Source organism: Sylvia atricapilla, chromosome 1 (assembly GCF_009819655.1).
Source record: "Sylvia atricapilla isolate bSylAtr1 chromosome 1, bSylAtr1.pri, whole genome shotgun sequence".
Classification (NCBI taxonomy): Eukaryota; Metazoa; Chordata; class Aves; order Passeriformes; family Sylviidae; genus Sylvia; species Sylvia atricapilla.
The window spans coordinates 101,061,924-101,089,799 of NC_089140.1; the positions used below are offsets into that span (position 1 = coordinate 101,061,924).

Genomic DNA, 27,876 nt, shown 5'->3' on the forward strand with positions numbered 1-27,876 from the left:
CCCAGCGCCGGCCCGTGGGCTGCCCGCGGCGGCGCTGAGGCGCGGGCGGCGCGGCGGGAGTGGCGGCGGCCGGAGCGCAGGAGCGGGCGAGGAGCGCTGCGAGCCGGGGAGATGTCCGCCCCGTACGGCAGCCTCATGCGGTACCTGTTCCCAGCCCTGCTGCTGCACGGTGAGTGCGGGGCCGGCGCGGCTGCCGGCCCGCGGGGTGCCCCCGAAAGCGGCTGCGGTGCGAAGGGGCCCCAGAGGCTCTCTGGCGGGGCAGAGGGCGCGGGTGGGTGCGCTGAGTCCCGCCTGCCCGGGACGGAGGTCTGGCACAGGATGGGAAGCGGGCAGCCCTCGCTGGCTCTGCCTGAGCCCCGTGTTAGCGGCAGCCCTGCGCAGCACGCGTGGGAGCGGCAGCCGAAAAGCACGCCGAAAGCGCCCCGCTCCCAGGTGTGTGTCGGCGGATCGTGTTTCAGCCTGGGACTGCGTGGATGGAGCGGTTGGTCCGGGCACCTCGCACGAAGTTTCTGTAATCACCTCCGGGCAAGAGCTGGCGCCGCCGAACTCCGGCGCGTTTGGCCGAGACACCCTGCGGAGCCCGCGTTCCTCCTCTTATCGGGAAAAGTTTTTTTGCCGTGGAGGTGTTATCTGGGAAGCCTTCGGTAGCAAAGTGTGCCAGCACTGGATCTTATGCCCAACTAAAATTGTTTTGCTGCAGAGCACAAAAATTCTGGGTGTTATTACACACAGTCCTGCTTTGACAGCCTCTCAGTTTAACCCTGGACTGACATCTCTCTGAAACTGCTCAGTAGGCAAAATTTTAGTGAGAAAAGTCAGCGTATTTAAACTTGAAAGTTCAGCTTGTAAATTCATTTGTAGGCCCTTAAACAGATAACCCGTCTTTCCAGAAAGCCAGTGTTCTTCAAGAGAAACTTCTGAAAAGGGGCCGTTTAATGAGCTGCTTAGGTATGTCTAACATTTGGCAGCCAGATTTGAAAAATCTGGGTATGATATCCTTCTGAAAGTGTGACTCAAGGTACTTGGTTACAGCGTAATTTTGAAGAGTGTTCCTAATTCTCAAGTCCTTTATAGCGCCCAGCGTCCATCAGTTAAATTTCTTAGGACCCCATGCTTAGTGGTAGAAAGAGAATTTTTTTTTTTTTTTTAACTGTTAAAATGCAAGTGACCTACATGGGTTCAGTGGGAGATCTGTGAGCTTGGGGTTAAGGATTTCAAAGCTATTCCTGGGGTTGATTTTGTGAAGCAGGGATTGTCTCTCTCTGTGTTTGTACAAGTGCTAAGCACACACTATGGCATTTAATAAATAATAAAGAGCATGGGCTTCTGATGGTATATTTTGTTTAGAAAAAGAAAGAGTAGGAGGCTCTGATCCCCAGGAGGGGGTTTTATACTCTTCTCGCAGCTCAACTATGAGATCCGGAGAGCGTAGAAACATGTTTAGCTGAGCCAGACCTGACAGGACGCCAGAGGTGTTCTTTAAACTCTGTGATTTGAGATGTAAAAGTTGAAATGGGAGACTTGAAGTTAGAGGGTAAAGAGAGGAGGTGTAATTGCAGGGTTGGACTCCCTGGCTCATCTGCTTGGAATTACAGAGCAGAGCTGAATGCTGACTGGAGCAGGAAACAAATCAGGGCTAGTGATCAGATCAAAACAGCAGCTGCCAAAAGAGGATGATGAAGGAAAGGCATCCATTTCTTCCATCTGCAGTTATATTTCACCAAATAACATAAACCTAAGTTCTTGTAGAAAGATACAACTCACTGCCTTGTATATGAAGACGAACACCTTGGCAGTCTAGCAGTTCACAGTTTGGATCAGTTACAGGAGTTTGGAAACTATTGCCCTATTACAAACTTGAAGATTATATCAGTGGCATATAATGCACTGAAATGTAGCCCTTGGAAATGTGTTTACTCTGTTGCCTTTACTTGGTCTAGGGCTTTTCCATCCATGCCATAAAGTCAGTAGAAGCATCCTTCGATCAGTGGCTATCCGGAATTGCTAATGTGTAAGAATAACCAGGAATCCCAGAGGATTGCAGTGTTAAGCCTCTTTGCAGCATACAGTGTTTTCTTTCTGCGTTTCTGCTGCATATGGCAATTTAAGGGTTAATAGTGAGTGAATGTGGGTGGGTGGTTGAGGATTTTTAAGGCTTGAAGTTTTGTGACACAAGTTAAAATGTCCTGTAAGGCTAAAGCTTCTGCTTTCATTAAATTAAGAAATGCCTACTTCAACGTCACTGAGTTGAAATTTGGAAAAACTAGTCTTCATTAATCAAAATAAAACCTGTACATGTACAGTGTCACCCAAAAAAAAAAAAAAGGTTTGCAGCTGGAAGTTGTCCATTATCACTGTTTTCTTTGCTTAGACAAAAAGCCACGGAAGTTTCAGATGTCAAACACTAAGATCATTCAACTCCAAAAAACCTGAATAATAAGAGCTACGGTCAAGTGGATTCAAAACAAATTTGGCTAATTTCTTTTGTAAACATAATCTTTTTTAATTTTTATAAATACAGATGCTAGAAAAAACTTTAGTGTATTTCTGATTATGCTACTGTTAGAGTAATGAGTTTGAAACTTTAAAACAATTAGTTGATAACATCATGGAAATGGTACTAGTAAAGATGATGAAAACAAGACTGATAGGCTTTACATAGCAAAACTGTTTATTCTTTTAAAAGTTCTGTCAATGTTGCTTAAATTGGTTACATAGTAATGTTTTATTTCAAAACTTTTTCAGGAAAATAATAAGTAAATGCATCAGGAGATATAAATACCCATAGCCATAAAATGAACATATATTGTGCTCTGTGCTAGAGACATATGTGATCTCTTTCCTCAGTTAAACAATGCATTTCAAAATCTGGAAGACAATAAAAAGACAGGAGGACACATGGCTTAGTGTAAGGCTTGGGGAGAATTTGCAGGGAGAGTTAGAAGACGTACTAATTTTTATTCACAATTTTGTTAGCGTAAATTTCATTTCACTGATTTTTGTAGCTTGACTGCGGGCTAACCCAGTGGTAAGATGTTGAGGTCATCAACAGAAAGGGCAATTTTTTTGTGCTCTGTAGGGTGTCTGTAGAAAGTAGGCTGGCACACGATGGGGCCCAAAAGTAACCTCAACCACACAGGAAGCAAATTCCTTCAGCTCTTCGAGGCAAGAGTGGTATTTCATTAGTGAGGTGATTATTTGGGGTTGATAGAGGGTAGGATTATATGTAATGAGTTTGCTTAGCGCTGTCTTTACCCCGGCTCAAGTCCCGGGGGCATTGGGGGCAGTTCTGCATGAATAAACCCCAGTGCCAAGGTGTAGGTACAGGATGGAGCAGTTGTCTCTGACAGAGAGCAGATGTTTCTTGCAAAGAGGGCAAGGCCAAACTACCGCTGATACTGTACTGCACTGACATCCCAGCACTGCACCCATTCCTGTCAAGGGCAGAGTTCCCACTGCCCTGAAGGAAGATGGGCTTTAACCCTTCAGGGTTTCAAAAGAAACCCTCACTCTGGGCAATGCCATTTCACCTTGCACAGGTAAGAGCAGCCATCCCAATTAAGAGCTTCAGCTAAGCAGAGGTTATGGGCTGTGTAAATGCCTGACACTTGGTTCTCTGACCTCTTCCAGGAGGAAGCATTGAATAAGGACCGAGCTGTAGGGTAACAGGGGACCTCCATGCTGGTCCTGTCAACTTTGATGGGGTTAGTTTTTAGCTGTCCCATGTAAACATGCTTTGGATCCCTCCTCAGGATTTTCCACTCACTGAAGCATTCATTTTGCCTCTCTTCGAAAGCTGCACTTGGAAACTCTGTGTGCACAAGAGAGGCAACAGATACATGTGAAAGGAAGTCATTGTCCTGTCTGCTTCCCTGGCCATAAAACCCGGCTTTCCTTTCCCAACCCTTTTGTTTGTAGTAGCTAATTTGGGCCCCAGTCTTGTGAGGACTCTTTGAAGTTTCAAGTGCAGGGAAAACACTGGTAAACACAGCTCGTGGCTTGGTAACAGGACATTATATTCTCCATGGCAATTAGGTAAGCTTGCACTGGAGCTAAAAGCCTGTCATAGGCATTATCTGACACTATCCCACATCAAGAAAGAGCATAATCCAAATGTCTATTTATTTAATTGTGCAGGGCAACTGCCCAGATAAGGAAAGCTATAAAGTTAATCCAGCCAATTATTCTTTTATCTGTTGTAAGGTTTTTCCAGTTTCAAACAAGTTCTAACTTGAAAAGAGATTGCTGCAGGAGTAAAGCATGAATGTTAAAAAGCTTCTTTTAGAGATGAAGCCATTGCTTATTTTGAACTTGCGCTATCACTCGAGGTTGTTTTACTTCATAATAAAATTATGTTCTTCTGTATTTACATCACTAGAAATTAAATTAAAAAAAAAAAAAAAAAGTTAAGTGGTTCCTGCTGACCAATCCCAGTCTAAATCCAGGTTTGAATCCTACTTTGAGGTAACATCTTTTCCCCAGTCCAGCAAAGGATGAACCTGCTGAACACCTGGTGGCTTTGAGACTGGTTTGAAGCGCTACACTTGGACATGTTCAAAGCTGTGGTTTAGATTCTGGTAGAGACATTCATTAAACTGATAAAATCTAAACAGTTTAAGATTATTTGCCTTATACTTTAGCAGTCTGGCATAGCTGTGAGCAGAGTTTGGCCTGGGTGTTGAGGCACAAATTAAATTAAAACTATCTGTGTTCAAGCACAACTCTACTTATTATCTTTGTTGCAATTGTAGAGTATTTGCATGCTATTTTCCAGAAAACCAAAACATTAATTCTAGCAGCTTGCAGTTTTTTGCAGAAATGTTGGCAGAGAGCTTTGTCATAACCATTTTTGAAACATGTTTGCATAATGGGCTGCCAACAGATTGCCCTCTTAAGATTTGTATTTTACTCGCAGCTATGTGCAGAAATCTTTGAAAAACTTGAAAGTAACCTATCTTCCCTTAACAATTATTTTTATCTGTAATGGTTATTCCCACATCAGATACAGGTTTATAGGTGAACATGAGAGCCTGAAGCCCTCTGTCTGGTGTGGTGCGTGCTCCTATCCATGTCAGGCGTGGCAGCTGTACGGGCCTCCACTTTCCCACTCAGATGGATGTTGGATCCTGCTCCTGTAAAGCATGGTCTGGGATCACAGGCCCTCAAAGGTCTGTGTGATCTCCGAGGGTCTGGGCAGGGATCCCCAGTGAGGTCTAGGACCTCTTGTGCTACATTCAATTAGTTTCAGGATAAATCTTTGTCACTGCTAGGGCTTGATTTTGAAAGGGAACCTGGATATCAGTTCATCATAAAATGCTTTTGTTTTGCCACCTGGTATTTCAGGTGGATTGTGGATTTTTCCTTTTCTTTTTGGACTTGCTCCTTTGTGAAAACAAATGCCATGTTGTGGGGGATACAATCATAACGACCTCTAGTTGTGGTGTAGCTAAAGCGAGAGCCAACCAGAGGCTTCACAATATTATTGTTATTGATCTCGTGCAAAGAGGGTTTTTTTTGTTTGAAGTCTGTCACACTTTTGAGTAGTAACATAGTGGGTGGATTTTGATTTTACGTTTTTTAACAAGTGGGTAATATTCCTTCATAACACACAAAAGTCAGTCAAGGAGAGAGCCTGAAACATTCCCAGTTGAGTCTGAGATAGTCAGGGAGATACTGAAACCTACCATCTGTCAGTGCTGTAGAGAATAGCAGACTTGGATCTCTCTGAATGAAACTAATAGCTCCAACTATGTTGCAACTGCATCTACTCTCCAAAGTGGGCTTCTGAAGAGTGGTGAAATTCTTTTCCCAGTTTGTGAATGCATGTTTTAACCTTGAGCCTTTCCAGCAATGTCTCATGTAACATGGCCAAATGGATCTTTTAAAATAAGTGACATCATCCCTGCAGTTCCTCAGTTTTGCAGAACACCTCGTGTGCACTGCCAAGGGTGGAGCAGAGGGGCACTGCACTGCCTCTGAGCACCTGCTGTGAGGAAAAACACAGAAGATTGTGTTTGATTTACTGCTCTGGGTGGGAAGCGTATCACTGGTCTCAGTGTTTGACTTGCAGATGGTGCAAAGGGAAGTTACATGTCCTTTGTATGGCAGTTGTATCTACAGGCATAGGTCAGTAACTACAGAAGTATTGAAATTACTTCTTTGTAAGGAAGAAGTCTGCACTAAATTAAGTATTTCCTTGCTCCAGCAAGGCCAACACAAGTAAAGGTCCCATTGCTGTCTCTTAATTTTATACTGTATCTCATATTCTGTTACTCTGGTCCTGTGATGTTGTCTGGCATTATGAGAGCAGCCCCAAGGAGAAAGACTTGGAGGTGTTGGTTGATGAGAAGCTCGACATGACCCAGCAGTGTGTGCTCGGAGCCCAGAAACCCAAACATCCCAGGCTGCATCCAAAGCAGAGTGGGCAGCAGGGCAAGGCAGGGGATTCTATCCCTCTGCTCTGCTCTGCTCTGCTCTGCTCTGGTGAGATCCCACTTCAAGTACTGTGTTCAGTCCCCAGCATAAGAAGCACATGGGCATGCTGGAGCGAGTCCAGAGGAAGCCACGAAGATGCTCAGAGGGCTGGAGCACCTCTTCTGTGGGAACAAGCTGGTAGAACTGGAGTTATTCAGCCTGGAGAAGAGAAGGTTCTGAGGAGACCTTAGAGCACCTTCCAGTACCTAAGGAGATCCTGCAAGAGAGCTGGAGAGGGAGTTTTTACTGAGGCATGTAGTAATAGGACAAGGGGAACAGCTTTAAACTGAAAGAGGGCAGGTTTAGATTAGATCCAAATCTAATCCTTTCTTTCTTTAGGAAGAAAGTGTTTACTGTGAGGGTGATGAGGCAGTGGAAGAAGTTTTCTAGGAAAGTTGTGGATGCCTCATCCCTGGAAGTGTTTGAGGCCAAGCTCGATGGGGCCTTAACCAGTCTGGTCCTGTGGAAGGTGTCCCTGCTCATGGTCAGGGGGAAGTCGAACTGGATAATTTTTAAGGTCTTTTCCAACCCAGAATGTATGTGTTTTCTGCATCTCTCCCAGTGTCACTGCAGCCTTCATTATGTTCTTGTGCCTCTCTTGATTACCTGAATTTGTTCTTGCCTTTATTTGTCACAGTTTGATGGATAGAGTCCCAAACAAATACTCTCTTTCCTCTAGGGCTGTCCATGCAAATCTCCCTTCTGTTTCCTTGTTGTAGTTTATCATTTGCAAGTTGCAGACAGGGTTACCTTCATGTGACATGGAGAGCTGAGACACAGTTGCTTTTGAGCTGTATCAAAGAAAAGACATTGTATAATACCACATAAAGTTTGACTCCTTTTCAAAAACTCCTTTTCATTATTTCCTTCGGGGAATAATTGGGAATGTCTGATGTGGTTACTGCATTTTCTTCTTTGATATGTGCACATACAAGATGGTGTTCTCCCACAGAAGGATTTTTGCTTGAAGAAATTAAATCCCCAAGTATGTCTAAATGAATAAATCATCTCTAAATGCATCTGTATTCATGAGTCATATGGCATGAACTAGGCAAAATACAACTGCTTAACAGCAAGTGGTTCAATAAATATGCCTTGGAAATAGCCAGTTGAACAATTTCAAAACCTCCTTGTGATGGCAGATTTCAAATGTTTAATGACTTCAAAAGGAAATGCAAATTTTCAAAGTCTTTTTTCAATGTGAGATAATTTGCCTGCAGGAGACACCATGTTGAAAGTTAGCGCTGGTGGCTACAGCCTCTGCCATGTGTCTTGCATGGACATGAAGCACAGACCCAACCTAGTCAATCCTGCCTCTCCAAAGATGTAGTGGGTTCAAGCAGAGCATCACCCTGTCATGGCTACATCATTTCTGGCTGCAGAATGGGAGTTGTTTGGTGCTAGCATGAGTGACTCTGCTCAGCAATGTAGAAATACCTGAGAACTTTCTGACTTCCAGAAAGGGAGAAATACTGAACCCCTGAAAATCAGGCTTCTTGTGAGGGCGTCTCAGGCAGCATGCTCAAATATCAAAGTCTCCGTAGTATTTATTACCCTATAGAAAGCAAGGCTATAAATTCTCATTCACATTGAAGAATTGTTTGTAAACTGCAACATAACAAAGCTATCAAATTTTCCAGAAAAGATTTTGTGAGGTTGTATTCAATAATCTCATAAATCCTGGTGTTGTTCAATGGTGAGCACTGTTTAGGTTAAGGTGTTTATTGTATTCTTTCTGGTCATTTTTTACCCTGTCTCCTGAGCAAGACTTTGCTTCTGTTTAACTGAGGAATTGCTGTTTTTAAATGGTTGGCATGTATTTATAATTTTGGCAATGCCATTTTCCCACGTGTTACCCAAGTTTCTTCCAGAAGATCTAAGACCTAGCCAAGATCTAGCCAACATAATGAATTTTTTTTTTTTTTAATGGGAAATGGGAAAGGCGTATGAAAGTATCTGCCTAACACCAGGCATGTGCCCAAATGTCAGATGAGGCCTGGGGCATAAAGCATAGGATCCTATACTGAGTGTCTCTCACTGGAGATCCCCAGCAGCCCCGGGTCAACTGAGAAGGCAGCAGAAAATATGGGAATAAATCCCAGACCATGCCCCTGGAAGCATGTTACAGTGAGACATCCCTTTCCTGAGATGGCTGCTCCAACTTCCCAGGCGCACAAACAGCCCCTTCACCCCACCCCTTATCCATTCTGTAGCCTCTGGTGCTCAAATTCCTTCTGGCAATGTAATACAGTTTCCAACACATTATGTAAGGTTCATGTTTGTCACCTTTTAACCCCTAGATGTGGAATTTTCTTTTGATCCATGTTTTCCAACATAGCTAAGAGCAGGCTGTGTCTAAAAGAGTAAAGGCACGTTCCTTTTGAAGTTATGTATTCATTTTGTTCAATTAATATTGTGTTGAGAGAATGCTGGTGGATTTTGTATGTATACATTGCTAGAAACCAAAATTACTGTGTGCTGGAGATAAAGTTAGCTTTTGAAATTCCTTTTCCCCTTTAAAATAAAAATAGAAGGATCTGCCTTTAATTGACCACCTCAGTCATCACAGAGGCTTCCTGTGTGCAGAGGCTTTGCTTTTAATATCTGTTTTCCCTTGACTTTAAAGAGTAGTCTTTATTTGCAAGTGTATTATAGAAGCGTTCAAATTAGAGGCGGGCTGAAACCACAAAGTTTGTGTTTGGATCTGGATGCAGCTTTCTGAAAGTTTGAAAGTCTAAGTTTTTGATTGTCCTCACCAGAGATTACAGAGGTGTCTATAAAGTTCAGTTTCAGAGCCACATCTCCTGGGTGTGGGAAACACAACAAAGTTTAAGCTCTTTTCCCCAGTTTATTTAACAAATTTATGTAGTGGATTATTTGTGGTGTGACACAAAGGAAGAGCTCCCCATAATTGATTTTTTTTCAGGTAAGAAAATAAATATAAACAGTACTTGCCCAGATGCATAACAATATGAACAAGTGTCTTTCAACACAAGATGGTCACAATATCCTTTATCACGTTGAAGCCCTACTCAGCAGATTCTCATGACATAATTTACACTTTCTGTCACAGGGCTGGGAGAAGGTTCTGCTCTTCTTCACCCGGACAGCAGGTCCCACCCTCGGTCCTTGGAGAAGAGTGCCTGGAGGGCTTTCAAGGAGTCACAGTGCCATCATATGCTGAAACACCTTCACAATGGAGCCCGGATCACTGTACAGATGCCTCCCAATATTGAGGGCCACTGGGTCTCTACTGGGTAAGGAAAGACAAAACAAGATGCTAGGGATGGGGAAGAGAAGATGGTAAAAAAGCAGAGAGGGAAGGATGAATATTCCCACTTTCAACATCAGAAATAGTTTCTTTAGCATGGTGATGTTCTAAATTCCAGATGCTCTCTATATGTTTATGCATAAAAGGAGAAGAAGCAGCATTATGTACATTAAAATAGCATACTATAAAGCTGTCTTGATGAATTAATTTATTGTCTGGATTTTAAAGAGCATGCTGTGAAATATCTTTAAATCTCTCTGAATAGGAAGGAACCTACCAAGCTGCCAAAATGGATGCTCATTCAAACATAACATTGTACTATATTGGTCTCCATGTGTTACATCCATTGAATGGCTTCTTGTTTTCAGAGCATTCTAGCACCGGTTTTATCATCAAAAGAAATTAAGAAGCTGTATTTCACTAGTCCTGTTACTCTTTAGACCTGATGACTTGTATTTCAGAGAGCTGTTTTGCTTTATGTGTCTCAGCAGGCAATATTCACATGCTCATTGGAAATGGCTTGTAGTGGAAAAGACTGGGGTTTTTTTAACAGAAAAGAGTGTATTTCAGGATGAGAGGAAATGGTCTTAAGTTACACCAGGGGAGGTTTAGATTAGATATTAAGAAAAATTTCTTCACTGTAAGAGTGGTCAGACATTGGAATAGGGTGCTCGGGGAAGTGGTGAGGTTAACATCTCTGGAAGTGTTCAAAAGATGTGTGGATGTGGCACGTGAGAAGTGGTTTAGTGGTGAACATTCTGGTGCTGGGTAAATGGCTGGACTCTATAGTCTTAGAGGTCTTTTCCGACCTTAACAATTCTACAGTTCTGTTTCTGTTAAGCAGTGTAGAGGTGACAAGAACAAGTTTGAAGGCATAGAAGGGCTTCCCACAGGAAGTGGAATTTAACTGCCATTTACACTTTCAGGGAAAAAAAATTAAGGTGACATTGGGAAGAAAGAGAAAAAACCCACAAAAGCTGAATATTGCGAAGTCCAAGTTCAAGCCAAGTAGAAGTTTTGCATTAACAGAAGTTTGTATTAACTGCCACCCCTGTTGAATGTTTGAGTGGAAAAGCTCAGGACATGATCCTGCATATCCACAGCAGACCAGAGATCATGGAGTTACACAGAGAAGCTTCTAGAGCAGCTTATAAGCCAATTCTTTGTGCTGTTCCCTGGACATACTGCATTTCACTTTCCGATGTTATCAGTCATTCTGCTAAATCTACCGTGCAAAAGAGAGCAATAGATGTGTAATAAGCTGCTACTATTTTCAATGAAAATTGAGTCACATGGTGGTCCCTGGACAAAAGGCAAAAGCAAAACACGATTCAAAGTATTTAAGCCTACAGATATGATCACCATGAAGCAGTGTATTAATAGCAGCAGAGGGAATTGTTGGATAATCAGCAGGCCACAGATGCCTAGTTCCATTTTACTCCCATTTCTGTTGAAGGGATATCAGCACCCAGGTGTCTCTGTGGACCCATGTGGGGTCTCATTGCCTGTAGTATACATGATGTGCCACCTTGCTAAAATTTTGTTTCTACACTTCCTTTCCTCCCACAGCTGCGAGGTTAGAGCAGGCCCAGAGTTCATCACCAGATCTTACAGGTTCTACCACAACAACACGTTCAAGGCCTATCAGTTCTATTACGGCGGCAATCGCTGCACGAACCCCATCTACACCTTGGTCATTCGAGGCAAAATACGCCTCCGGCAGGCGTCCTGGATCATCCGCGGCGGCACCGAGGCCGACTACCAGCTCCGCAACATACAGATCATCTGCCACAACGAGGCTGTAGCCAAAAAATTAAGTGAGCTGGTGAACCAGACGTGTCCTGGATTTATCCCAGAAGATAGTCCCTGGGAGCAGGATGTGAGCTATGATTTGCTGAGAGAAGAGAACGGCTGTGAATGCACCAAAGCTCTGAACTTTGCCATGCATGAACTCCAGCTGATCCGAGTGGAGAAGCAGTACCTGCACCACAATTTAGACCACCTTGTGGAGGAGCTATTCCTTGGAGACATTCACACTGATGCTACTCAGAGGAGGTACTATCGGCCATCCAGTTACCAACCTCCTCTTCAAAATGCCAAGGTACGTGTTGTGGGGGGGGGTTGCATGTATCTTCTTTTTAAGATACTGGTGACAAAGCCCAAATCACTCTGTTCTTCTGAGTAAGTGCACTGGTGTAACCTAAAATGTAGGTGTGCTTCTAATACAGGGGGGTTGATTGCAGCCTTAATTAACATAGGATAATAGTAATTTCTGCAAATATGCAAAAGAAGTAAATTCAATAAAGGCCACTCTGAAGATGGAATCCGAGATCTGTAGGCAGAAGTGGGAGTGGTTGGCTGGGACTATGGCTGTAGGCTAGCAGCTGAGAGGAAGGTTTCATACAGAGCTGAGATAGCAGAGGAACAGGCATCAGTGGGTACTTCTATAGCTGGGGAGGGGCCAAGCAGAGAGGAAATCAAATATGAATATCAGCATATGGAAGTTGGGTGATCCATAAGCTGAAGAGGAGACAAGGAAATTGGAAGGTAAACACATGGAAGGGGCAGCATGAAGAGAAAAAAAAATATGAGTGACTGCACAAGTCATGGATCCAGACATAGGCACACACATTAATGAAATGAAAAACAGGTGAATTTTGAATGGGGCTCTAATTCCATTTGATAATTCAGTGTTCAAAGGGGCCTCAAAGTGCCCTCAACTTCATCGGGAACTGATCAACCCATAGTAGGCTAAATAAAACTCAAACAGGAAGCACTGATGGCCTGTAGTGGGGATGCTGTCATAGATCTTTCCTGGTGACATTTCAAAGGCAGGCAACAATTGGAACCAGGATTGCCAGGTGCTGCTGCTGTCTATGTGCGTTAGCTGGGCATTGCCACAGCATCACTTCCAGTTTACCATTAAATGGTTATCACTGTTTTTAATTATCTCATCACAAATGGTTCAAAAGTCAGTTACAGCTTATCAGCAATAGCAGGAAACACAACAGGAGAAGAGAGAGTTTTGATTAAAAAGCTTTGGCTTTCCCTTCCATTCAAAACCATCTGCTCTGGGTTGTTTCTGTCTCCTGTGAACAAAATATTTTAGTAAGTTAGGTCCTTATGTGATCTGCCTTTAATTGCTTTGTAGCCTGGCCTAGGGATCATTTTAATCCACAGTTGACTCTTTTGCTGTATAAAACTGTAATTTCTGTCATTCTTATGCCGTCTTGAAGTGACCAAGGACAAATTTGAGTTCTCTTTTTAAACTTACTTCCCAAAAGAAAGAGTTTCAGCAACAGCAGATGTACCACAACACAATCCTCTGCAAAATATTTTGTTTGTTTTCCTATAATTGTTTCAAACAACCACATCAACTCTCACTTTACTGATTTGAGAGTGAGGATTCTTGCCTAGATCTCTTCTTTGCAGATATCTGTAGATAGAAATTATCAGACACCAGCGGTATTGTATCTGTTCTAGAAAATATTGTAGATCTTTTTCCAACCTCTTGAAACAGAGACAAAATCTTGATTTAAATCACTGTAGCTGTATATTCTTTCCGGTCTAATCTAGGTGTCTTATTCTGGGCTGAGATATAAGGTAGTAAATGCCTGCACTTCCACCTTGTAGTCATTTCATTACAGTCACAGCAGTCAGATGTACTTTCAGCCAGCTTTGGAAAATCAGAATTACTGTCCAGGCCTGCTATATTTTTAGGTAGTGATTTTCCTGCCTGTTTGTTCCGCTGCTGTAGCATCCCTTTTCCTCTCTTAGACAGAGTGGCTCTAAAATGCGATGTTCAAATTTAAGGGACCAAATTTTGCATAAGAGAGGTGTGTTTCTTGAGACAGGTTAGCTAAGAGAAGCTGGGCCTGCTGATACTAGGCTTTCAGCATGGTATAAATAGCAATACCAAAAAAAAGTGCCTTTGCTTCAGCTGCTGTGAAAGATTCCAGGATATGGGTTTGTGGGTTTGTACCTAAGCATGAAGATCTCTATACCAGCAGGTTCTCTACAGGCACTCTCACCTACTGTTTCCCAAATGTAGGAAGAATAGTAACAGAAGTGCTTTCTTTCTTTTTTTTTTTCTTGAAGTCCAGGCAAACATACCGTTGAAAGGTTATAACCCTTCCTTTTTGAACTCTTTTCCTTTTCTAATTGTTGCTCCACTGGGACCCAGCTGAAAATGAGTTTAAATGCTAAATTGAGTTTAAAACTACAAGTCACAGACTCCTCTGGAAACTGGACACCATGAATAAATAGAAACGTTAAATCAACTTGTTTTTTTAAGGTTTCTACAGTCATACCAAGAGGTTGGGGAGGCCAGGAAATTGCTTCTGAAGTGAATCAGGTGTATTGTGTGGAATCTTTCATTTAAGGCTTTTTTCATTTCCTTTTTATTTATTTATATTTTAGACTCATAAAGGCCTGCCTAAAATAAGTTAAGAGGATTCACATTTTGAGTTAAATTTATAGTTGAGCCTCTATATAGAAGACAGTTCCACCCAGCCCAAGAGTTTACACAGCCTGTAAGTTGGATGTGGTAGCCACATTCATTACTTATGTGGTTGAAATGAACGGTAATTAAAAGCAAATGATTGCTGGATATGTTAGGAATGCCAAAGCCACATGATCAGGACTTTAAACAAATAGAATTGGACCTTATCCAAATTCCTGCAGCGATTTCACCACGGGATGGTAAATCAAAAGGGCTGTCCAAAAACCAGACAGCTTTATGCTGAGCTACAAATCTGAAAAAATTCACAGATTGCTCTATCTCAAGCGTTCATATAGAATCAGGGAGCTTATAAAAACATATAATATGTCATCTCTTAAGGCTTTACGAATTCTCTTAGATAAGAACATACCTTAAACAAATTCCTCCTGTAAAATACGTGGAAGTTCTTGAGTGCAAATGATGAATATGTCGCTATATAGATTTATCTTGGCTGTCTTCTAACCTGGCTCAAGATACTAGTTAGGACTGGCTGATGATGAATGGAGATGAACATCTTTGATGTCTCTTGACATTGCAATTTTATCAAGTGGTTCAAGCTATCACACATGAAGGTTCTTCAGCCAGCATGAGAGAGCACATGGATGGGAAGGGAAGGATGGGGGAACTGCTTGGCCATCCTCACATATATCACACAAAATGTTCCCAATTAGGACAGCACCAAAGAGGCTGCCTGATTAGTTGTAATATCACAAAAGCATACAGGGACTTGTAGCATGAAGGAAGGCTTGAATGCAGTTTTCATTCTCTGTGCAGAGACAGAAAATGTCTTCAGAAGTGTCTGCTCTGAACTACAGAAAATGTGTACAATAGCAGTACTGGGAGACTTATTTCACATCTAATTGCCTCAGCAATATTGCTTTGTAAACAAAGAACTCCTTGTGCTATTTTATCATGTGACAGAGTAACGGGAAATGTCAGAGCAAGACTGTGATGACCGGTCATTCTGGTTAGATCATTACTTAGGAATAAGGCTGACATGGTCTGGAACATCACAAGAAACCTAAAAAGTGCTAGGATAACCTTCATTCTTTGTCATGCTCAATCAGTTGCTGGATACACTCTTTCAGTAAGATGTTTTTCCTTTAAAATGTGACTCTAATGAATCAATTCTCTATTACAACTTTATTCATCTCTGGGACCTGACTTCCAGCAGCACCTGGAATTTGCAGCCAGTACAGATTCAATGTATGAAGACTGGTGCTTGAGCTTTCTTTTAGCCAAGAAAGAACAAAGTGTGCAAAGTTTTCTCTGCTTTTCAAAAATTTGAGTCTTCATCTCTTTGAAACACAGTGACTTCATCTCTAGGGGATGTACTTGTGAAGCTCCCAGGGAAATGCAGTCATAAGTTAATAAATAGATGTTAAACATGTGAAGCGCCTCAGAGAAATATACAAAACTCAACCAAACAGTATAGTTTTGGCTGACAAAACTCCTTTGTTTGCCTGACTAGTGTCACTAGACTTCTAGATTAAGGCAACACTTCAAGGGCATCTTTTGTCCATTATTACTTGAAAAGGGCTCTTGGTAGGAAAATTATGGAATTGTTCCATAATTTTTTTTTTTTTTTTTTTTTTTTTTTTATGGAGGGGAAGCGAAGTAGGAGAATTCAGAAGAATGCTCAGATGGGTTAATTCCAGGTTTATGAACAATAACAGTGTGGTGCCCTAGAGAGCTGAGGAAGCAAGGAGCTTTTAGGTGAGGTTGGCCCTTGCTGTGCTTGGCAACAGTCTCAGCTGTAGCCCTGTGATAGCCTCAATCTATGTATTTAAACTACTGACACCTTCCTTATGGTTGGCATCTAAGCACAGTGGCTTTGTCTTTTGTGAAAGGGCAGGGGAGACTCAGTGGTAATACTGCATGGTTTAGAAGGCTATGCAGGATACTTTTTAAAGGCATAATAAACACATAAGGCAGCTTTATTTGGGAATGCTTTATTCTTGAAAGTGGACATTCAAGCTGTCCCTTTAGGTTTTCCAGGAATCATTTTTGTTAATACTTCATAAAACATTCGTGTCACCATAATTTAGTATCATTTTACTGGGGCAGATGACATGCAAGCACATTCATCTGAGAAGTCTGGTTTTCTCTTTGTTCTTGTCTTTTGCCCAGGCTAAAGTCATTTATACTAGAAAAGAACAACCAGAAGACTTTTGCATTTCGTGTTGGTTTTGTTTATTTCAGATTTATGCAGAGTTGTGCAACAGAATCAACATCATGGATCAGACAGTTGTGTAATGGTAGTGCCTTGAGATTCCTTCACTATCTTTGTCTTCATAAGAGCAGTTAATAAAAACCATTCCTCAATATCTTAGAATACATGGTACGCATTTGCAGATAAATCTGGGTGTATCTCCACCCTCCTTCCTGCTGCAGCATCTCTGTTCCCCACCGAAAGAAATATCCATCTGACAACTCTGCAAAGGAGTTACTGCTCTCTCCAGCATTTTACTTGCCTCAAGATTTTTAATTAAAGTTTTAAATCTTCGTTTTTCTTCATTCCATTTGGCAGGCTGAGTTATAGCTGTGTCAGCCGTGCTCGTCAACTCCCCAGAGCCAGGCTAATGCACATTAGTCAACTCAGCTTCATATGAGGTCATGCAAAGCCTGCAAATTATCACTTTTGTACTGGAGAGAATTTGTGGTCGTTTTTTAAAGTGTTGTCTTGGTCTGCAGTTATCTACAGTGGTGGAGGAGCAAGCCTGATACTATCCTGCGCAATTCATAAATGTGTCCTTCCTTTGGACTTGGCTCCTTGGCAATGTGAAGCAAAGCCATCCAACTTTTTTTGTTGAGCTGGAAGCATTTCCTTGAACTGATGTTCTCCCAAGAATTTCCACTTATACTCATTCTGGGAGCACTAGTTACTTACACTAACACCTGGTACTGTGTTTCCTCGGGTGGTCAGGTTTGAAGCATCCTGACCAGGCATGACTCAGTCCGGTTCTACCTAGTCCTGCCAGTGACACGTGGTATTCAGGAGTGTACAAGACCACAGCTGAGTGTGGCTTTTCTCTCCCCTCTTCTTCAGCTCTTCCCATTATGGTAATACATGCATCCACATGGCAGGGGTTTCCTACTCCAGCTTTTGTGGCTGTTGGCCCCTACAACTTCCCAGGGTACTGGTTAGATCTGTACTGCACACACAGTTTCGAGCCTGAGCCCATGCTTGAGGAAATCCTATGCCTGGTCCCTCATCTCACATCTCCCTGCAGCAAGGATATGCTGGGTACAACGTGACAGACCCAGTCACATCCTATGTGGCATAGCCATGGTCAGATAATTAGTCCGGGGCAGCTATAGGATTCCACAGAACTTAAGAGAAAATTAAACTGTGCTGGGAGGGTTTATGTTTCTGACTATCCATAGCAATTGGGAAAAATATGAAGGAACCTCATCCTTGTTTGCTTTTTTTAATTACAATCCCCTTTGCTTGGCTTCCAGAGCTCTCTGGCCTTATTACCACTTCAGCTGAGACAGCAGGAGAGAGTGAAAATAAAAAAATGTTGGTGGGAATTTTCAGATTCTAAGCCATTTTCTCCCCAGCTACAAGAACTGAGTTTTCAGCCAGAGATTCAGGCTTGTTTTGGCACACATAGCTTCGTGGATTAGTTCAGAAATTTGCTTTAAAAAAACACGTGAAACGATGAGGAAGGGTGGCACTATGGCTTTGGCATTGCAAAGCTGTGAGGAGCCACCCATCACAGGAAGGGATCTTCCAGCTATTTCAGGGCCTAGTCCTTCTAGCAAGACCCCACTATTAAAAATATTGCACTGTGCACCTAAGATAATCAAAACATAGATGTTCATCCTGTCCTCTGCTCATTTTATTGCTTTTTAGTTTATGGCATGCCCCAATGAGCTTTTTATAGAGAGTTCTTAATTGTGTTTGGACTCAAACATCCTCTGTCTCTGTTCCCTATTTTCTTTGAATGCCTGTTTTTGGAAAATAATCTTTCCCTGCAACACATGGAAAGGGAGTGATTTGCAAAGCTTCAGATAATGTAATTAAGAGCCAAGAGCAGTTGACCTAAAAAAAGCAAGAGCAAAATATACAGTCAATTGTTAAACATAAATTACTCCATAATTAAGTCAAATTGCCTCATAACAGAGCTAGCTTTTTCCCTTGCCCATTACTTGGGCAAAAATCATACTGAGGGAGTTTATACATGACATATTCTTCCACTAAGAAGTTTATGATGTTGTGAAAGATAGTATCACAGTAAAAAAGGTTTATGTGGGCTTAGTTTCAAATGCTGGACTCAAGAAAGCAATGCATTCAGAATACGTCCATGTGAGGGGCCGGAGCCAGCTAGTGTCTCACAGCTGTGAAAGGGATGTTTCTGCTTCCTCCCTCACCACCCCAACCTCTCCCTGCTGCACTCGCTGTTCGATGAAAAAGTTTCTGGTTACCTCAGGCCCTTCTTTTGGGCACACTGTCACTGACTAGAAGGCCATCAGGTAGGACATTCCTTATCAGCCCAGCTGGCCAGACCTTCACAGCTGGTGCAAAGCCCTCAGAATTAGAAGGACTGCACAGAGCTACAGTACTTCCGGACCACAGTGGTGAAGAGCTAGGTGAACCACAGCCAAGTAACAGAGAGTTAACAAGGACCTTCCTAGAGTTTGCCAAAGGAGTCACTTCTGCTTGCGGTGTCATGGTGGCCGCTGGTGACCAAAAAAAGAAAACAGGCTTAGTTGTTGTTTGGTTTTCTTTAGATTTTGAACAAGGGCAACAGAAATCACCGGTTCCCAGGTTAAATTGCCTTGGCTCACAAACTTTTTGGAGCATGGATTCCTGGGAGGAAAATGTGAATTTAAACCAAACAAATATACTGCTCTGCCAGGGTCTCCTCTGGGAGATGATAGAAGCTTTCAAATTCACTTCAGTAGAGAGGGGACTGCAGCAGAAATTCTCTCCTCCTATTGATGGATTCAACTTATATAAGCTATGTTTAGTTTTATAGCACTGTCTTTTTCTTGCTTTCTGACTTGACTTTATGTGAGTGGGGCAATCACAACCATAAAGTTACTGTCACCAGTGCCCTTAATGTGTCAGGGAACAGTGCAGCCAGTCTGCCCATGGCAGGATAGAAATGTGTGGTTAAAAGGCACTGACATCCTGATCTCCAGGAGGAAAAAGCGTTATTTCTATTACAATTAAAGATACTTTTTGTGTATATATCTGCACTAATTTCACCAGTTGCAGTTAAATTACTCAATTAAATGTACTTTGTATTTCAGTAAGGTACTAACGGACCTTGCACCTGCTTGCAGGATTTAGCTGAAAAAAACATACCTTAAAATGTGGTAACAAGCTCCGCAGTGGGAAAGGACTACATCCACTTTAAGAACACAGATACTTTGTGCCTTCATCTCTCAATGACACTCCTCGATCCTTCCTGGAGAGAGGGGGATACACTGGGGGGTTACTCACATCCACCACATTCAAACTGTGAAGTGTTTTCCTGAGATGCATCAAGTTAAGAGCTAAAGCTCAAACTGCAGCCATCTGGGAGATTTACAGAAATACTTTTTCTTTGTATACTTTTCCAGCCTTCTTTTTTGAGGCCTCTCTGAGCATCCTCCATAACATAAATGCTCATATTCACTGCTCTTACTTTAAAGTCCATGTGAGCTGCTATGAAGCCAGCATTTCTCCACTCACGGCCTTCAGCTCTGGCTCACTTTAAAGGTGACATTCACACAATCTTCATTAGTGCCCTGAATTCCTCCAATAAATTACCATAAGTAGCTTCAGAGAATCAACGTACAAACCCTACAGTATATTTCTTTTACACATATTAAACAGGTTTTATATTTGCCCCATCCCAGACCAGTCATCTCAAGTCTTCTCAGCAATAGTAAAATCAGTGAAATGGCTGCTGTTCTAAGTTCCTGGGATGTAGAACTATAAATTGTGTCACATAGGAGGTAGAAGCCTCAGCCTGGAATTGCCTCCACTCCTGCCTCAGACCTAGATTCTGCAGACCCCTCCTAAGACACCCCCAGTACTCACATTTGGGGCCAGAGGTGCTTGGCTGTTTGAGACTGCTGCATGGCTGTGGTGAGCCACCCTGGAGCTTGGCATGCACCACGGACCCTGTTCCTGCTGGAAGGGGCCATAAAGCTTTCACCATGTCAAGGAGCAACTGGCCATATCACACAGTCCTCAAACTTGTGTTTGGCTCAAAAGATGAGAGAGTTTAAAAAGCACTGGTTACTGTTCTCCCAAGGTGCCATCCAAAAAGAAAGAAGTCATTATGACACCCGTGTTTATCTACAATACTTAAAATTAACAACTTAAAGAAAGACAGATAAATAAGACCTCAGCAAATGTATTGATTTCTGACACAAGCTTTGCAAAATCCTTATCATAGTAAATTACCATCTGCTGGCTTCTTGTATGATTTGAAGGATAAAGTCAGACTTTTCTAGATCCTGAACTAAAATGTTAATTTCAGATAAATGCAGTCAAGGGAAATAAACTCTTACATGCTCCTGTGCTGTGCAACATCACACACACATAACCAAACGATACCACTATTAAGATCAGAAAGGACGATGCGTTGCTTAAAATGTGGAGCTGGTGTCACTTCAGCACACAGTGGCTGGCCTGATGCATTGCCCTGTATCCCAGGTGATGGTTACTGACTGTTTCTCTGCCATGTTTCAGAACCATGACCACTTGTGCATCGCGTGCAGAATCATCTACCGCTCGGACGAGCACCACCCACCCATCCTGCCCCCCAAGGCAGACCTGACCATCGGGCTGCACGGAGAGTGGGTGAGCCAGCGCTGTGAGGTGCGGCCAGAGGTGCTCTTCCTGACTCGGCACTTCATCTTCCATGACAACAACAACACCTGGGAGGGTCACTACTACCACTACTCCGACCCCATCTGCAAGCACCCCACGTTCACCATCTACGCCAAGGGACGCTACAGCCGGGGAGTCCACTCCTCCAAAGTCATGGGTGGCACGGAGTTTGTGTTCAAAGGTAGAGTAGCTTGATACAATGGGGAGGGAGGTAGTTATGGACCAAAGCAGTTTGCTCGTAATGACTTGGTTGCTGATGATCTCATTCTGTGATTTCTTGGGAAGTTTGCAGGCATTGTGTGAATGCCCAGCCAAACTATACAGCTGCATGGCATTTCACACCACTGAAGCAATACTCATTTGAGGCAAAGGTCTTTAAGTACCCAAAAGAAAATAGGACTTCACACTCCTTAGCAATCTTGAAGTCCAGTGGCCAGACATCAAGCCTCTAAGAGAAGTGGTTCAATCTGTTTCCTAGGGCTCCTTCAGTAGAGAGAAAAAAGCATCTTCAGAAGGCATTTCAGATCTGAAGCAGCATAAATAATTTTCTGTGGAAGATAGACACAGCAGCATGCATCTTTTCATGTGCTCCCAAGGGGCCCTCAAGCTAATAAGGGTGTCTCTAAAGACAGCTCTGATAAAAGACGCCAGAAGGAAGACAAGATGTATCCAACCCAAACCCATTGAGTACTTTGGAAGCAGCTCTCAGTGGTAACACCACCACAGCTGAGAAGCTTTCCAGTGCAAACAGCCCCATGGCACCTTGCTTAAAAAGAGCTCAGGGGCCTGAACCACTCACACGAACAAATATCTCCAAAACACGACATCCCACCATGGCACCAGCAGAGCCTCTGGTAGCCTCAGGCCCTCTGGAGGCCCTCTTCTCCTTATTTCAGTTACCATATTAGAAGTGTAAATCATCTTGCATGGGTCTAATTTAGAAAAACATCCAACTAGAAGAAATCTACTAGTTTGAGATTTTTGTAGGAGGTGGAGGTACCCTTGCCTGTCAGAGCTTTGGCATTTTAGAGCATGTCCCAGCTCAGCTCCTGGCATGAAATCCTGTTTCTGCTTGCATTTCTGGTTTATGTCGTCCCAATTTACCTACAGATCAAGGTCACTAATTCAGGTAAAACTTTCAGGTTCAATTTCTGTAAATTACCTTTTACACCAGGTATTTACCTTTTAAGGTAAATAATGTGAACTGTAAAGCCATTGAGTCAAATGGCTCTTTATTAAAAGCTCAGGAAAAGCTCCCAACAAATCTTACCATAAAATGATCTGCAGGAGAATCTAGGATTTTGGTATGTTGGGAGGCATGAGGAACAGTTATTTGCTTCTGTTTTCATCAGCGCCAGTCCATTCAGATCCCCTTTTCTTGATCTACAGTGTCAAACACACTCCAGGAAAAATCTCTATTCAGCTTCTGCAGGCTCAATTATTTTGGCTTTTCCCAACTTTTTTAACTTGGCTGGAAAATGAAACTTTATATGCCTTAAACTCCTTTGAAATACAAGCAGGTTAGAACTAAAGAACCTGCAGCAGTTCTATATTTGATACTGCAAGCTGCAGACAATGTTTAGAGATGAGAAAAAAAACCATCTTTCTGTAGGTCATACCTATTTTATAATTCATGCAGGACAGGCAGTATAAGATGATAGTGCAACTTTGGTGTTTTCCATATTTCCCAATGGGAACTAATTATTGTATTAGGTTTACAGGATAACTTACAAATGTTAAGAAATGATGAAAAATATGTGATAAGTGCTCCACTTATGAATTAATACAGACGGTAATAAAACATGAGTAAAGTTTTATTGTTTCCTCTTTTCCCTATCTCCTAGTATAACCAAACCAAACAGGCTTTATCTGTAAAGGATTGTCTGGAATTTATGAAAAGCTCTGCTTAATCTCTGGCTGAGATATGTGGCTGTCAGGTTTTCTTCAACTGAGTTGGAGGGGGGTTGTTCTGTGCAAAGAGCAATTTTTGCACAAAGACAAAAACATTAAATGTTGCTTACAGATTTGCTTGCCACACCTGTAATATGAAAAAAATAATTTAAGAAGGAACAAGGGGAAATAATTTTGATTTAAGAGGTGTGCCCCAGTCTGCATGTTGGCTTTGCTTTTGTCTTTGTCCTTCTGCTAACAGCTCCCCTCTTCCTCTCTCACAGTGAATCACATGAAGGTCACTCCCATGGATATATCCACAGCCTCGCTGCTCAACGTCTTCAATGGGAATGAGTGTGGAGCACAGGGGTCCTGGCAGGTTGGGGTTCAGCAGGACGTCACCCACACCAACGGCTGCATCGCGCTCGGCATCCGCCTACCTCACACCGAGTACGAAATCTTCAAGATGGAGCAGGATGCCCGGGGCAGGTACCTGCTGTACAATGGACAGAGACCCAGCGACGGCTCCAGCCCCGACCGACCTGAGAAAAGAGCCACTTCCTACCAGATGCCTTTAATTCAGTGCGCCTCATCAGTACCCAGACCAGAAGAGTCACCAGAGGAGAATAAAATCAGGCTGTATAGCAGCAGGGCACCGGAAAAATATCGCAGCACCCCAGCTCTTGCTTTGTTGTTTATTTGTACTGTGTCATATTGGGACATTCTCAGCTAGGAGCGAGGAAAACTTATTTTTCATGACTACAAAGCCAGGATTCCACCAGACTGGGGGTTGTTTTTCTTCAGACAGAAAAGGACGTTTATTTTCTTGATGCACTTGAATGCCTGAGAACTGTTGTTCTTTTCCTTACTTCCCTCTTCCTCCTCGAATCCTGAACAGCACTCGTTTGATGTTTGTGCTTTGAACTTCATCCAGTCTGATCCCTGGCCTGACACGACTGCACAAAAGTAATTGCACTTTAGGACTGCAGACTTCTGGGGGGAGGGAGGGGGTCTCGGTTTTTAGTTTTTTGTTGGGTTTTTTTTAACTGCTAGGATGAACTCTATGATTCTGCTTCAGTCATCTCTGCCATCTTACTGTTGTGGTACTCTTATCCCCAACACCCGGTTTCTCATCAGAATTTAGCTCTGGGGAAGGGCTCAGTGTTGTGCCAGTACTGTGATAGTAGCTTCCCCCTCTGACTTCACAGCTCTGATGTATATAAGATATGTATATAAGAAGGAAACCCACAAAATTTATCTTACCATTATCTCACAGCTCATAATACAGGAAAAATCAGCAAATCAACAGCCCTCTGTTCAAAAAGTGTTAAGTGGTTGACACCCCTAATTAAAAAAAAAATACTCCAAGTAATTTAAGCTGTTTTTACAATCATTAAGTTCTAAAAATAACCCGTGGTTTAGTATTTTCTCATTCAATTAACTTAGCTGTGTAATTGCTTCGAGGCCTCTCTTTGTATCTAGCGAGTAGTTACAACCAAACCCCCTCAAAGCCAGCCAGCAGCAGCAATTTTCCTGTCGGATGCACAGAGTGCAGGTAAGCTGCCAATACAGGGCTGCAGGAAAGACTTCTCTTTCCATATTCCTGAGGCCTTACAAATTTCATGTGCAGTACTTGGGTCAGCTGGGTGGGCAAAGTAAAGCAAGTGGGATGTAATATGTTCTGCAGGCCTATTTAGCAGCATCTTTTTAGTCAGGTGACCTCGTGTAAGATCAGGGTAAAAGGTTACAGCAGCAAGCACACTGTGGTCCCTTGTAGAGAGAGAAAGCAGCAGGAGACACTCTCAGATGGAGGAACACCAGCCCAGTCTTACAGAGGGAGGAGCAAGAGATGCACTAATGCAACCATATCCTTCCTTTTCTCCCTACTTTTTTTTCTCCCACAGTTTCATAGAGCTTAAATCAGCATTGGTTTGGGGGAACACTGCTGGGAAGGTGGACAGACACAGCCCTCAGAGAGCATTTGTCAACTAGAGCCTGCTCTGGAAACACTCAGGTTTCCCATGGTGAATATATCCTTTTGTGCACTGATGCACATCAGAACAGACTCTGGAAGCAGTAGGGGAGATGTTTAAGGCCAGGAAGGAGTTAGAAGTTCATAGATGAACTGTGCTCCCCTGCTGTAATGGGGAGTGAACTGAGGGCATAGCTTAATCTTGCTTTTGGGCTGTGGCTTTAACTCATGTGCACGTTTTGGCTCGCAGGAGGAGCAGGAACATCTATAAGAAACATAAAGAGTAAAGTTGTAGCATTTCTTCGCAGTATAAGCAGCTGCTAGCTGTCCAGCCCAGTACTGTGTCAGAAAAAGAATCTTTAATCTATTCTTTTCGGTATCCTAGGAAAAGTATGTTTTGAATGAAGGTCTTTCAACTTTACATAGTGAGTCTTCATACTGACTACTATAGCAAACACATTCCTTGAAATCATGGATGTGAATTTCCTCAGAGCTGGAACTGAAGCAGTTCGCCTAGTTTTGAGACAACAGGAAGACAGAGGGATGGAGTGGTATCATAGACATGCTGCTGAGTCAGACTGTACCTTTCATATTTTTTCCTCAGACAAATTGAAAAGTCACAAAAAAAATGTTACTTAAGAGTCAGGAATGGAGCTCAGGTTGGCTCAGGAGTCACCAGATATCCATGTATCTGATGTCAGATCTTCCTTCAGCCTGTTGGAAGGATCTGAAAGCCAACTCACCATGGTGAATTGAGTCCTGTGAACAACAGCTGTCCTGATCGGCATTTCTTGATGGTTTTCTGCTCCATGCAGTCAAACCTACTTGAAGAGCCTGCTCTGGATCAGTTGCTGGTGGGGAGCACAGTTTTAACTAGAGGGTCAAAGGAGACAGGATGCCTCTGACAGAGTAGTTATGAACCAGCATGGAGTTTGATTTTTTCTAGATAGGGTTTCGTAGTCAGCAGAGTGACACCAGCATATCTCTAACTGGATTAGTGAGCTGTGACAGTGAAACAAGTCCTCTAAGTACCTGCTTCATTTCTGACTTCTAGCAGCAGGAATGAATTCATGCTAGTTTTTATTTAAAAGGATGGCTACTTAGATCACACAAGACAAGCTGCTCTCACCACCATTGACCATTCGTATTTGGTCCTATCTCTGAAAAAATATCCATGGTTAGAAGTTGTCAGACTATGTCACTTGCCTGTGTAAGTGCCACACACAGCCTGATCCCAGCTGAAATCTGCACATGCTTGTGATGCAGGATGAAAGTAAAGACCAAAGAAACTGTTCCGCAGCACAATTTTCTATATTCATCAGGGCAATCATCTACAGTTTGTAAGTGCCTTGTGGTTCCTCTGTGAATTGTCTGATGTCAAAAAAGTTGCAACAGTTTCAAGAGAAAGATCTGTCTAGTTATAACCTCTAAAAGCATATTCATTTCTCAGCTGTGTTTTGAATCACAGACTTGCAAAGGTCTAGGTTTTCCAAGGTTTATTGTTAGACTACATGAGAATGTGATTCACTGTACAAATTGCACAATAAATGCTCTTTTTTCCCCCTGTTAATTAAAGACACCTAAAGAGGAAGTATTTTTAAAAGGTCTTCACAATGCATTACATGAAATCTGATTAGGGACTTCTGTAGTTTACTTGTAGTGTTGACCAGAAACATACTTTTATGATCTGGGTTCTTAGCATTTGCTGCACCAGCTTCCCTCTGTGTACGTATATTTTTATAATTTTTCTTTTAGCCAATACAAGTCATATTGGACAAAGCTGTAAGTCTTCAGAGTGCATAGTTTATGTGCTAGTCTGCATTTTCTGTGAGGCTTCTCCTTGCTTGCAGGCACAGAACGAGGAGCTAAGCTTATCCCCTTTTGGTTTCATCACTCACTAAATTAACTGCTGCACAGCACCACATACATTTGTGACACAATATATTCCATTCATTTTATTTCTCCAACCTGACCTCATGTGCTGGCAGCCCTGGCTGCTAAAGAAGTTAAGCTGCAAGTGTTTTAGCAGTGGAAGACCTGCAAACCAGGTGATTTGTCCCTTGCTGAAATGCAGGAGGTAAAAAAAAAAAAAAAAAAAAAAAAAAAAAAAAAAAAAAAAAAGGAATCAATTAATGTTGGTATCTTCAGCTCCTGCCTATGTTGCCAAGACAGGTGAAAGCTTTTCCCTCAGTAGTATTCTACTCAGGGATCCACCTCACAGAAGAAATGGCAACCTAAAGAAATTCTTGTTTTAAGAGCCTCTATTCAAGAAATAGGACAAAAGGGATCAGAAAAGTCAAAACAAGTGTTCTTGCTGTTTCTATATAATTTACATATTGTGCCTGCTGTCCTGGGGTAGAATGTCATTTCTATGAACAGAAGTCTGTATTTTAGGATATAATGTCAGTCTTGCTTGAGTCAGAGTGTGCTTGCCTAAAGTGCAGGATTTAAAAAAAAATTCGTTTTATTTTTGTAAAGTTATAGAAGATATTTTTCTTCTCAACTGTGTTCCAGATTAAACTGCTGGGGAAGTTTAAGCACTTGTTAAACTATTGATTGAAATAAAAAAAAGCCTAACTGTAAAATTAAGAATTTCTCTGCCTCCTCTACATGTTAGTTTCCTGTTCTGTTGACTTTCTAAGTGTAAAAAAAAAAAAAAGGTGTCTTGGAAAGAAACAGCCCCAAAAACCTGACTGTTGAGTAATTTGTGCATAGAAAAGCTCAATTTTTACTACATACACAAGAAAACATCTTTTGTTTCAGAACATGTCTGTCACTAGGAACAGTTCTGATGGATACAGATATGGGATTTGGGTTTCACAGCACATCTTCAGATTTTCTAAATAAAACCATGGCTGTAGGTGCCCAGTGAGTGTTGGCTTGCAGGGAGAGTGTGGTCAGAACAAAGGGTATGGTTGGAAAGAAACCAAGTG

General features: G+C 42.3%; 1 protein-coding gene across 1 annotated transcript; it reads left to right on the top strand.

Annotated features, from left to right (window-relative positions):
- On the top strand, positions 1-27,596 carry APCDD1 (APC down-regulated 1). The gene is made up of 5 exons (XM_066329069.1): positions 1-169; positions 9,548-9,731; positions 11,315-11,846; positions 20,941-21,262; positions 23,256-27,596. The coding sequence occupies exons 1-5, from the start codon at positions 112-114 to the stop codon at positions 23,702-23,704; spliced, it is 1,545 nt and encodes a 514-aa protein (XP_066185166.1). The 5' UTR covers positions 1-111; the 3' UTR covers positions 23,705-27,596.
- Positions 27,597-27,876: the final 280 nt, after the last annotated feature.

Coding starts and splice junctions, on each gene's coding strand:
- APCDD1 (XM_066329069.1), top strand. CDS start 112: ATGTCCGCCCCGTACGGCAGCCTCATGCGGTACCTGTTCCCAGCCCTG. Junction 9,732..11,314: donor GGCCACTGGGTCTCTACTGG/GTAAGGAAAGAC, acceptor TTCCTCCCACAG/CTGCGAGGTTAGAGCAGGCC. Junction 11,847..20,940: donor CTCCTCTTCAAAATGCCAAG/GTACGTGTTGTG, acceptor GCCATGTTTCAG/AACCATGACCACTTGTGCAT.